At 32.5% G+C, this 13734-nt stretch overlaps 2 protein-coding genes across 4 annotated transcripts in view; one reads left to right on the forward strand and one right to left on the reverse strand.

The window, feature by feature from the left end:
• Positions 1 to 13734, forward strand: part of LOC127730941 (chitin synthase chs-2-like) — a 134871-nt gene that overhangs the window by 48819 nt on the left and 72318 nt on the right. Inside the window, exon 2 of one of the 3 annotated variants that reach the window (XM_052239568.1) lies at positions 11014 to 11073. The exons of 1 other annotated variant lie outside the window; for it this stretch is intronic. In XM_052239568.1, coding sequence (XP_052095528.1) covers positions 11024 to 11073 — 50 coding nt within the window. In that variant the 5' untranslated portion in view covers positions 11014 to 11023. Of the gene's footprint in view, positions 1 to 11011; positions 11074 to 13734 lie in introns of all 3 variants that reach the window. One more of the 3 variants, XM_052239567.1, reaches the window with a different exon arrangement.
• LOC127730944 (uncharacterized) overlaps positions 1 to 13734 on the reverse strand; it is a 151598-nt gene that overhangs the window by 29156 nt on the left and 108708 nt on the right. The window lies entirely within an intron of this gene.

Below are 13734 nucleotides of genomic sequence, written 5' to 3' on the forward strand. Positions count from 1 at the left end.
AGTGAGAAGACTTCCCATGCCTTTCAATAAAATCCTTTTTTATATAATTAAATGCATTTCAATTACACAGATATCAAGTATGTACAATCAATATCACATTATATGTCTATTGATAAAAGAACTTTTACTTGTAGGAAAACAAATAAAGTTTATATCAAAAGCAATTATTTGCTAAATGTGCAATACAAGTACACTGTATATGATTTCTGTTTCTGAATTGATTGATTGGTGGAATAAGACTTTACACCTCCTATGCACAATGCTTCTGAATTGTGTTAAATAAAGAACAGAACAAAGCACATGTACACATGTACATGTATGATTTTGACCTCTGACTGCATTGCAATAGGTGTCTTGCTAATGTCATATGTAAGCACATAGCAGGTTTGGTGAACATCCATTTAAAAGTAGTGTCTGTAAAATGTATACATTGTTTAATTGTTTGTATTTCATTACTATGATCACAAGGGGATACAAATTCATTAAAATGGGATACATGTAAAAAGCTATTTTATTAATTGAGAACATAATATATTTAGACAGTATATTTTTTTTTTAATCATTTTGTTAATTATTGGAAGAATTTTTAGGTGATGATGGTAGATCTTGATTCTGGTTAAAATCATATTCACAACTTTAGAGACTCAGGACAATAAAGAGCTTAACAATTGTCTATTGCTGAAGACAGTATGTTGTCCTCTTGAAGTCTTTTGATTGTTTTTGTTACTGGGTTACTCTCTCATAAATTTATATCACAAATCCCCTTTTATTCAAATAAACATGTCCCTTCAATGCCTTTGTATTGGGAGTAAAATACAAATATATGTAAAACATACCTTTAAATCTTTCAATTTGTGTAATTCTTTACTGTTAATTGATGAATTGAGTTTTGTGTGGTCTGCTTGAACAAACTGACGTACAATAACTAGTCTGTCTTCAATTTCCTCCTTTCTTACACCTTTGTATGTTATTATATTTTCCCCTTTCAGTTTCATTCGGCTAGACCTGTTATTAATCTTGTCAATTACTGGATTAATGCTGGTTGAAAAAGCTGCTTTGAAGCCTTCTTTGTATTCTACTAGATTACGTATAGCTGTTAGTGAAGATTTATTTTGATAGCTTTTTCAAATCTCTCATCCATCGTGTTTCTCTCTAAAGCTACATGTTGAAGAGTAAGATCTAATAAAGACATAAAACGTTCCGCAAGATTCATACAGCTATGATTTGGTGCGGTCCTTATTGCCACAATTATGTCTATATCTAGCTGCATAAATAGTTGTACCAAAGATAACTTTACAGTTTCAAATGTGACCCTGTGATCTGGGCCACCATCAGTAAGTAAGCAAAGTACAGGTGTTGTTAAATCAACATTATTTCCAGAATAATGATCCCTCAATATTCTGGTGATCTCTGTGGCATGTATACAAGGACCTGATGCTTCGAAAACCTTGTCTTTAGTGGTTACAAATATTTTCCCTTGAAACAAGCTGTCATTACAGTGTATTGGGATGGTTGTAACCAATGCAACTGATGGAACTATACCAGCCAGATGAAAATCATGATCAGTAGCTACAAGTTGCGGACCTGATGCTGGTGCTAATACCCTATTGTGACCTCTCTCACCTGTAGATATTGGGCATCCTGGTTCCCCAACTGGTACAATAGACGTATCATCAAAGCAAACAAATGTTACAAATTGTTAAAAAGGTGTGAATTGTAATCCTATTGTTTCTACACTTGGAACAGAAGCATCAGGAGGAATACGTTTAATGATTTCTGATCGTAGGTGTTCAACTGAAATTGCTAGTGGCAAGTACAGTTCTTGTGAATGTCGCCTGTGATGATATTGCATCAATTGTTCATCAAAATACTTGCCTAGTTCATCATAAAACAAATCAAATTTAGTATCAATTTCTTTGCCATTAAGCTTCCTGAAATCAAGCAATAATTCAGGGTCATCACTTCCTAGTAATATTTCAGTTACCCGTTGATTAACTTCATCCTGTACTTTATTTTGAGCTTGAATTTCACAACCAGTTAATTCCAAAAACATATGCCTCAAAACACTTTTTGGAGTTTTAATGAAATGTGAATACTTGTTTATAAAACCTCTTCTGATGGCTCTGCTAGAATATTTAGGCAAAGTTGGAGTAATTTTAGCAATTATTTTGGTATTACGCTCTGAGGTTTCAACACTATCTTCTGATGAGGTCTGCCAAACAAAATTTAGAGTGCCTATTGAACCACCATATGCCATTCGAAAAAGCATAATTAGACAAGAAAGTCCCAACTCATTTACATAAATCCGTCGTTTTAAACGATCTTCTGGTGAATAATTGTCAAGATCAATAAACTGTAAATTAGCAACTTTCTTAATAACAGAATCTAGTTTTCCGTATCGGTTATGTACATTCTGCACTGCAGGAATACATTTAGTCATAGAATCCTGTTCTACAGTTCTTGCTGGTTCCGTTCTTTTATGATGCAGAGTTTTATGTCTAAAATTATCTTTGTCAAGTTTTTTTTTTATATTTAGTTAAACACTTAAGAAGAGCCTCCATACAACACCTTATTTTGCGTTTACTTTGCATTGATAGGAAACTGAGTGCTTTTGCAAGATCAGAACAAATAATATCAAGTTTTTCAGATGTCACAGAAGGTGCCTTATGATGAAATTTCCAGAAACTATTATACCCGTGAAACGACTGAAACATAGTGGGAACTTGACATCCACTTTCTTGTAGTCTTTTATGGATATGATCTATATACCACAAATCCTTTTTCAGTTTATTTAACACAATTGTCCCCGATTCCAAAGTATCTGATGTCCACCCACACTCCATTGTACCAGCTATGTCAATAAGGTCAGACAACAGTTTCTCTGGGCCTATCAATTTCTCCTTGCCCTGTTCACACGATGTTGGTTTAGGTTTTTTTGGAAGTTCTATGTTTTTTTTCACAAACACTGCAAATGCATTCTTTTTAGGGGGACCAGTTGGTATTTCAGTTAAATTATTGTTTGGATCTGAGGGTGTTCGTCTTTCTACTAGTATTTCAAAATTCACAAATTTACAGTCGCCCCACACAGAAATATCCATGTCAGTGCCAACATTGATAGGTGATGCCGACGTTTGTTGACGAATTAGTGTGTGTGTTTGATATCATCAAAAGAAATATTGACGGACTTTACTCTTTTCGCTTCATAGAAAATATCTTCAAATGTAAATGATGACGAATACCGGATAGCTGTTTGTTCAATGATTGTCTGCCCACGGCATTGAGCCGAAACCACAACATCTGATTAACTTGCCAATTTTGATTTTTATTTCCTTTCACATTTTATTGATGGATCACACGTGCGTTTGAACCGAGATTTGATTATACGCAAAAAGAAAGCGTCAGTTTGAAAAAAAAATTGAAGGCAAGAATAATTTCGGAGTGGCATGCGGACCAAAAAAATACGGAAGCGGTAATTATTTTTTGTTGTTGAAAAGTTGATTTCTCCAAAACAGGAGCGGGAAAATCCAAAGAACTATTAATCAAATTGGTGTGGCCTTAGGTAAAAATATTCTGGAGACGAGTTCTTGCTTATTCTTTCTTACAGTAAAAACAGTATGCGACCAATTCGAACTGACAAATTATCAAAATCGACAACTAGTGACTCAGTTTGACGATTTCTTTAGCACAAAATATCCTAACAACTTATAACGCCCTCTCTAAATATTCTCCTTCCTTTTTGTTTTTTATTTTAAACTTTCTTCCGTTCATGTTTAAGGATAAGTCATTTTTTTTCTCTCGATTATATGAATAGTGTGTTGCGTATACAAGCGACGTCTGACAATTTTTTTGTGGAATAAAGCTTTATCTCACGATTCGGTGTAGGAGGTGTACGTTTTACAAAATGAAAAGTGGGTACTGACAAATCCGCGTTAAAATATATTATTGAGAGAAACACTCGCAGCAATCGTTTCCTGAACATTTCACTGAAAATGAAAATTCTGTAATTGACAATTACAGCTTCTTCGGTTAGTGTTTTTCTTCGACTCAAACATTTAAACGGAATACTAAGATAATTAAAACCATCACTTATATATATGTTTTAAAAAATCTAGTTTTTCAATTTTTTTATTATAAATTCCTATACAAATATACATATATAGCAGCTATAAAAGCACATACATGGTCCCTACTTGAATGGAGATATCAAGTGAATTATTAAAGTAGTTAAGTTTTTTTAACTTGAGTATGCCAATGGCAAAATTGTAGCGATTACGATTTTGCAATGCACAATGCACATTGATTTTCTTTTAAATACATTAATACATTGTATTTATGTCCAACATAAAGGTCAGTAATTCATATTTGAAAATAAAGAAGTCAAGAATTTAAAAAATTTGATTAAAAGTGAAATGTATTGTTATTCCTAGGTTTAATGTTTTAAGGACTACGAATAAATACCATAATTAGTTCGAACCTGTACATTTGTGTTTGAATTCATATACTTCTGATTCATTATTTTGTTCGTGGGTCTCAATTATCGTTGACTTAGTTGATATAAAGAATGATTGATAAAAGTGTCCAACAATATACACATATCCTTTACTGCAATGATTTTGACTGTGAAATCAATACCCACTAGGGTACAATTATCCCGCAATGCACGAAATTCGAATCAATAAAAACTTTACTCCACAACACTAAAAATTGCATAAAATTCAAATTTTGTTGAAGATGTCCCGATAAAAAATATATTACATTCCCCATCTCTAGACATTAATTAAATGATAACATGTTCAAAAATACGTCATAACATTGTTAGAAACTCTTATGAAATTATACATAACTGTACTACTGTGAATTTAATAAAGATTGAAAGACTTTTTAAAAATGTTTGTAGTGTGAAGTGATTTTCAAAGATCATGGGTTTACCTCTTTATGAATGTCTCATTTGACTAAATATAAGTGGATCTCTGGTGGTAAATTGTGTGTTAGTATCTAAGATTGAAACGGAAAAACCGAATCAGTACGTGTTTTTCATCACAAACTCTTTATCAAATTATTAATGAAAGCCAGTCAAAAAATTCTCTGTCACTGGTTGATTGAGCATCAATCATTACTTGCAAGTACCTACATTTTATAGTTTTTGCTTATACTATTCCTTTGATAAGTTCCCATAGCAGTTCCTTTTTTAGAATATAAAAGCAAATCCATCATGAGTCCACATTGAAAAAATATTTGTATTTATTGCTTCATAACTCTGTGTTGCGCCTGAAGGCAAACAAGAGTTGTTTTTCCCTCCTTTGATTTTAAGGCATGATTTGCTGAAGACACCAAAGTTAATGAACATTTTATTTCAAATACATGTGTATAGAATTAGGATACACTAAAGTGTACTCCATTTATATAAGTTAGAAGTATACAACACGCTTCGACTTAATTTTTAATTGGAAATTTTGCACAGATTTACTATTTGACAATGGTTTATTCATCGTATTTTATCTAAAAAGTTATCAATGCATTTTTATTTTTCGAGTCCAAACATATATTATATTATCAAAACGCTGTCATAAATGATTGCAAACAAAAACATTTTTAAAATCCAAGGTGAAACTTAACTATTGTAATTATTGTGTCATGAATAACAAAGAATTACCATAGCAAATTATATTCAGCAATTTGTTTGAAGTACATAATGTAAGATGAAAAAGTGCATTTAATTCAAATCTTGTTAAGCTCTAGATGTCCTATCGACTCACGATTATATTAATATTTTCACAAAAACAACTGACAATGTCCGAGTGATAAATCAGGAAAAACTATTCTGGTGACGAGTTCTTGTCGATCGCAATCTCAAGGTAAAAGCAGTTTGCGACCAAATCGAATTGATAAAATTAACAGTATCGTTTTTATGGAGAATAATTTGTATTTTTGTCTTCCAGTTCAATTGTATTCTTTCTTCAACGAATGATTGTTATTCTACCTTAGGATCCTTTTTCTTTTCTTTAAATGTATGATATCTTTAATATGCACACGACAATAGCAACAATGACATCACCATCAAAAGGGACTTCTTCTTTATTTATTTTTAATGTGCATTTATACCTATATCTTTTATTCGTCTACTGATTAGACAAACCCTTGTTATCTTTCGACGAATATGTGCTTGCTACCAATTAACACGCAACATACGTTTCCTTCGGCAGAGTACATTCATAAGAAAACAGATCATATTTTTTATAACTCCAATGACAACTTTGTTCTTATTCATTTAAATAATAACCATAATTTATTTTATTTGTTTAAAAAAAAACAGCTGAAAAACAAACATCATGTTTAAAACTTCCCTATTGATTACATACGTTTCTGGTGAAGAATGTGTAAGCGAGAAGGGGTACTGACAAATCCGCGTTGAAAATAAATTATTATTGAGAGAAACACTCGCAGCAATCGTTTCCTGAACATTTCGCTGAAAGTAAAGATTCTGTAATTGACAATTACAGCTTCTTCGGTTAGTGTTTTTCTTCGACTCAAACATTTAAACGGAATACTAAGATAATTCAAACCATCACTTATGTATCTGGACACATGTTAAATTGATAAATTGGTGGTGCTTAAGCTCCAGTGGCAAGTATTTCATGGATGTTCAGGACGATGATATATGTTAAAATAATCTAGATTTTATCATTTGTTTTTTATTATAAGTTATCATAGGAACATACATATACATCGGCTAAAAAAGAACAGAAACGGTCCCTATCTAAGTGTAGATATCATGTGAACTATTATAGTAGTTACTCTTTTTCTTATGGGTTTCATAGAGCAAAATTGTAGGAATTTCAAAGGTTTCCTTTTACCATTTTTCAATAACGGTATAACTTTGAGAGTACACAGAAGTTCGAGAGAATTATATTTGAAATGAGTGTGCATAAGATCATAAAATATAAATCTAAATAATTTTCATTTTGTACTCATTTCATGTAAGTTTTGATTTTAATTTTGTACATGTGAAGACATGTTTATTTAGTGCGTGTAAAAGTGTTTATTGTATGTGTATTTCAGTTAAATATTTCAATACATAATGAACATTGATTTCTGGAGTGATATACATTGTGTTTAGTTAAATGCATACATAAAAGGCAGTAAGTCATATATTGACGGAATTTAAAAACGCAACATTCATTTTGTTGATTTTTTAACCAAATCATGATTGATCCTCATACAATTACTATTCTTACCATACTTGCCATACTTCTTTTTGATTAGAAAAAATCAACATCTGACTTACCTGTGGTGAACATACCGGATTATTGAAGTCGCACGAATTGCTTAAAGCGAAATTTGAAACCCATAAATAATTTTTTTAGGGTTTTTTTTCTTCGTGAACAATTCTTTCAATCCATACCACACTTAAATCAGTTTTAAAATGTTGCATCTCCATATGGCTAAGACTGCGCAATGAAAAACTGAATCCGCGGATAAGAATATTGCAGACTGGAAAACGTGGACATGCTGTAACCAGACCATTTGACGTCAGAAACTCGTGTTACTGTCCTTCCAACAACGATACTGGATGACCATCAATGACCAGATCAATATGTAGTGACAACGCCACGTCAATAGAATTTGATTACGCAAGTCATTTGGGAGACATAATTACGGCCGCAACTTCAACTGTTATTCAAATTGCCGAATGATACGCCACACAAATTCATGTCATAAATGTTTCCCATAAACTGAAATGCCAAGGAATCGACTGCAGAAAAACATTTAAAGCCCTAAAGTTTCTACCGTATAATTGCCAAAACACACTGTAAGGGGGGTCAAAGGCAAAACAGAACTCAAAACATGCCCAACAGAATTGGTTGACCTTTCTGACAATCATTTTGGCGTTGGTTACAGGCAGTCATTGCTTACGACAGTGACACATTTTCTGATAAGGGGAAAACTAGGGTTTCAGTGAATACCACATAATTTGAACATTAAAATTGACGTAATCAATAAAACTTTCGAACTTTGGAAATTAAAAAGAATAATCTAGTGTTGCGTTTCTATAGTCGGTCAGTATATTTGAAAATGATGTCAAGAATTTCAATAATTTAATTAAAAATGAAATGTATTCTTCTTCAAGATTTGACTTTTTAAGGACAACCAATAATTACCATAATTCGTTCAAACAATGTAAATTTCATTCATTATTTTGTTCGTGGTGTATTGGCCTTTTCTTGGGGAAAAAAAAAATTTATAAAAGCGTCCAACAAAATACAAACATCTTAAGTACTTGTATGCAGTGTTTGTTTTACTGCAAAAGCAAGTACCCAAGAGTGTACAACTTTTCTTCAATCTATTAAATTTGAACCAATGAAAAAATGACTCCGCAGTACCAAAAATTGAACACTATTCAAACCTTGGTAAAGCTGAATTTGTCCTAATGATAATTTATTAAATTGTCCATATTCAGACATTAATTGTATGGTAACATGCACAGAAATACGTCAAAATGTTGTTAGAAACTATTCAAAACCATGATACTGTGAACTTGATAAAGATTCAGATGATTCGAGTGTGAAGTAAATTTCAAAGATCATAGACATAACCCTTTAAAAATGTCTCATCTGACCAAATATAAGTTGATCCCTGGTGCTAGTTGTATGTATGTAACTAGGATTGAAACTGTATTAGTAGGGGTTTTTTTTCATCACGAACTCTTTAGAGAATTATTAATGAAATCCAGTCAGAAAATTCTTAATCGCTTGTTGCTAGTCCATTGTTCATCACTTTAAAGAAAGATAAAAACAATATAACTACATTTCATACTTAATGCTTTTATTTTTCTTTGACAAGTTACTCTCCTACTTTTAGAATATAAAAGCAAATCAACAATGTGATCACAATGAAAGCAAAATTTTCTTCATAACTTTTAGTTGAGTCTGAAGGCAAACTGGAGTAGTTTTTTCCAAATTAAATTTTAAGGCATAATTTGTTGACGACATCGAAGTTAATGAACATTTTATTTGAAAAGTATGTTTACAAAATAAATATATGTTAAAGAATTTTCGTTCCTAAACATCTGTTATTTTGTATTCCATTTGTATACAATACTGGTATCAGTATACAAGACTCTTTGACCCTATTTTACTTTGATTGGAAATTTTTACTATTTGTCAAATTGTTTATTCGTCGTATTTTATCTAAACAACTATCAATGCAGTTTAAGTCCAACATATATTATTACAACGCTGTCATAAAAGATTGCAAATCAAGCATTTTTAAAACTCAAGGTGAAATTGAGCATATTGTGATGCAATGTATTTAGTGTCATGAATAACAAAGAATTACCATAGCAAATTCTATTCAGCAATTTGTTTGAAGTACATAATGTAAGTTGAAAAAGTGCATTCAATTTAAATCTTGTAAAACTTAGGATGTCTAAACGACTAATGATTATGTTAATATTTACACAAAAATAACTGACAATGTCCCAGTGATATATCAGGTAAAACTATTATGGTAACGAGTTCTTGTCGATCGCATTCTCATGGTAAAAAGAGTATGCGACCAAATCGAACTGATAAATTATCAAAAAGACAATTGAAATTTTGCAGTCTGATGATTCAATCAGCCAAAAATATTCTTACAACTGATAATGTCTTGTAAATTAATCCCCTCTTTCCTTTTTGTTTTAATTCAAAAACTTCTCTCGGTCATGTTTAAGGGTATGTGAATAAAAGTATCGAGTGTATATGAATAGTATGTTTCATGCTATGGTTAGACAAGCGACATTTGGCAATCCTCTATTGAATAAACCTTTATCGCCGACTATTTCCACATTCGTACAACCCGAATAATTCAGTCCCTCCCCGTGATCGACTCTCCCGTTTGCAAGGGCCTGAATTTTTTATACGATAAAAATGTGTCGCGAATCACAGATTTTGATAGGTGCTTTCTGGGTGAGAGAGCCCATCAGCAGACAGCTTAATGTTATCAAAATAGAAAAATCCAGAGCTAATTCCGAATGGTAATTGACGATTTTCCATTGACTAATTCTTCAGGCGTTAATATAGCTATCGCAGAGCTGCTGAATATTACAACTTAATTATTCGGGTGAACATTCTTTTGAAAATAATGCGTGTGGTGGCACTATTCAATCAAAGACCTCGACCACTTTTGAAACCGGAATTAACCCTTGTATTTGTGGTGTTCGTGTTGCTCAAAGTTTCTTTTTTAGTATATTATATAAGGAAAATAAGTTGTCCTTTGCTTGCTGTTCAAGTGTTATCTTTCTTCAACGAATGATTTTAATTGTACCTTAGAATTCATTTCTTTTCTGTAAACGTATGAAATTTATTATATGCACACGACAATTATTTTTTTTTTCGGATAGCAACAATGATATCAACATCAAATTGGACTTCTTCTAGATTTATTTTTACTGTATATTAATACCTCTATCTTTTAATCTTTCACTGATTAGACAAAACTCTTGATATTGTACGGCGAATAGGTGCTTGCTACCGATTAAACGTACCTTTCATTCAATCGAGTGTAAATTCAAAATAAAACCGGTCTTTTTTTTTCTTTGATGAAATATTTGATTCTATTCATTACCTGGACACATGTCGAATGAGACCATGATATTTGTATTACAGACATTGTCGGTTGATGAAGACCGAATAGTGACCTCTAGATGTCTTGTTTTGCTTTTATTATGCTGTTTTTTGTTTAAGTAATAACCATAAAATTTATATTTGTTTATAAAAAAAAAACAGCAGAAAAACAAACATCATGCTTAAAGCTCCCTTGAAGACCACATATGTTTTTCGTGTAGTAGAGTACGTTTTGTGACATCGAAAAGTGGTTCTGGAAAATTTGTATTTAAACAATTGTTACTGAGACGACCGCTCGTAACTTTGTTTCATGAACATAGAGCACATCCTTATTGGTTGTAGCATGATTAAAAAATGTAAACTGTTAAAACGGTGGGCAATTGTAAAAAAATCACTTTATTTTTTCTAGAGAACCAATTATGACTGATACAATTCCTACAAATAGTCCCAAAAGTAAAAGCACAGAGGCGTAAGTAGATACGTATTGAATTGTCAAAACTTTGTCAAATATTGCGTTTCGCTGTTCATTGATTGATTTTTTCTCGCTTAAAAGATTATTGCAAAATGGTTTCTCTGATTTGCAGCTTTCTGAATTCAAAGAATTGTGTTAAATTGGCAAATTATTCCTTTTATCATGCAAATCAAACCTCGTGACTTACAAAGACTTTTTACCATTTAAAAGTAGTCAATATAACAATCATTGTTAGTTTGTCAATATCTGATAACAGTTGATACTTATTGTAAGTTCACTAGTCAAACGGGTTGAAATGTGGATATATACGAAATTCCTAAGGTTTAGAGTAAAGAAAGGCAACAGTAGTATACCGCTGTTCAAAACTCATAAATCGATAGAGATAAAAACAAATCCGGGTTACAAAATAAAACTGAGAGAAACGCATCAAATATAAGAGGAGAACAACGACACAACAAAAACACAACATTAAAATGTAACACACACAAAAACGAACTATAATATAACAATGGCCATATTCCTGACTTGGTACAGGACATTTTAAGAAAAAAATGGATGGTTGAACCTGGTTTTGTGGCATGCCAAACCTCCTGCTTTTATGGCAACGTCAAACACAACACCGAAACGACAACATCACATGACAGGACCACAATACAAATAAATGGGAGAACATATAGGACAAAGAAACACACGAATAATAGCTAGCAGAAGGTACCAGGCTTAAAATTCAATACGCCAGACGTGCGTCTCGTCCACACAAGACTAACCAGTGACGCTCAGATAAAAAAAAGTTTGAAAGCCAAAACAAGTACAAAGCTGAAGAGCACCGAGGACCAAAACTTCCAAAAAGTTGCGCCTAACACGGCCAGGATTTTCTGCCTGGGACAAGAACATCCTTATTATTTAGAATAATTTATAATTTTGCAAACAGTAATTATTATAAAATGACTATATAATAGATATACATGATAAAACCAAAGTGGGGACTAACTACAGAATAAAAACGGATACATTACATAAAACAACTTAATCCAACATATAAAAATACACAGCCGAGTTAGCTAAAGCCTCAACGCACAAAGTGACGTCACATTTGAAATTCTAAAAAAACACACAAAGTGACGTCACATATGAATTTGTAAAAATATTTCCCAACAATAAGATAGGATTAGGATTGATTCAAGATAGATTTGTAATACTGCCATTACATTTATTAATAACAATGAAAATTACAATACTTATTAATATCAAATTGTGGTAGTAATTAGATAATTAATTGTATTATCTAGCTATGTCGGTGTTTCTTCTGAATCAAACTGTAAACCAAATATATCGTATAAATTTCGTTGAACCAAACTGAAATCTAATAAATGAAGGGGGTGATTAATTATCTATACCATAACACACGAATATAACAGAAAATACGTTAAGACATTTGACAAAATCCGACGAGAACAACAAATATAACATCAAAATTAAATACAAAAATAAAATAAATAAATAGAGAACAGATACATAGTAGGAAACATATGATGTTCATAAGACGGTAGCTTTCAGTTCCAATTTTGGTGAAAATATGTTCATTTACACTCTTGCATGTTCACACTATACGGATTTCACTAACAGGTGTGTACTCCTTAAAAAATAATTGCTGCAACAGTTGAAGAAAACGACTGAAATCTTCACTTTTTTTAGGTCCTTTTTGGTTAATATAGCTGTTCAACTGTTTCGGTTCTTATAGATCCTTGGCTTTCAAATATTCGGCTTTGAGCGTTCCTGATAAAGGTAAATCCAGAAAAGTGCTTCGGACGCATGCAATTTATAACGTGTTGTTCTCATTTTTTTCAAGTTCTTCTGTCACTATCACGAATTGGTTGACCGATACGATGTGTCTCAACTTCCTAGCAACATGTATTCGCTGTCTTAGATTTTTAGATACTAGTATCTCGTCGTCTGATCTGGGGTCAGTTGTTCAACTTGTCGTTAAAATAAACGAGTCGTTAAATTTTACTAATCACTGCGTTAAATTTTAATCAGTCCCTTATCATGTTCTTCAACTTGTCGTTAAATTTAACGAGTCGTTTAAAATTGTCAAATTGTCGTTATATTTAATCGACCTCATTGAGGTTGATTAAATTTTAAACAGTTGATAAACCTCAATCTAAGATGGCAGTCAATGTTATGTTTCAACCACCTGTGGTAAGAAGGGAGCGACATTTTCGAGTTTTGACCCTCTTCAAAGGGAATTTACTGATGAGGAGTTAAGGCAGAGGTATAGATTTGGAAAGGAGACCATTGAGTACTTGTCTGATTTAATGAGAGCAGATCTGGAGCGTGGGACAAACAAAGAGACAGCACTTTCAGTAGAGCAGCAAATTATGATTGCCTTGCGGTTTTATGGCAGTGGATCTCAATTGCAAGTTGTTCGGGACACAATGGGATTTGACAAATCAACTGTGTCTCGGGTGATTGGCCATGTGACGGAGGCGTTAGTTGCCAGAAAGGATCAGTTCATATCGTGGCCAGATAACCAGAGAAAGAACATAATAAGGGCTGGATTTTACGAAAAGGCTGGTTTTCCAAACGTGGTTGGATGCATTGATGGGACCCACATACGGATTACTGGGCCTAGCGTTGATGAACCGGCATTTGTTAGCA

This window comes from Mytilus californianus, unplaced genomic scaffold, assembly GCF_021869535.1.
Source record: "Mytilus californianus isolate M0D057914Y unplaced genomic scaffold, xbMytCali1.0.p SCAF_2, whole genome shotgun sequence".
Lineage (NCBI taxonomy): Eukaryota > Metazoa > Mollusca > Bivalvia > Mytilida > Mytilidae > Mytilus > Mytilus californianus.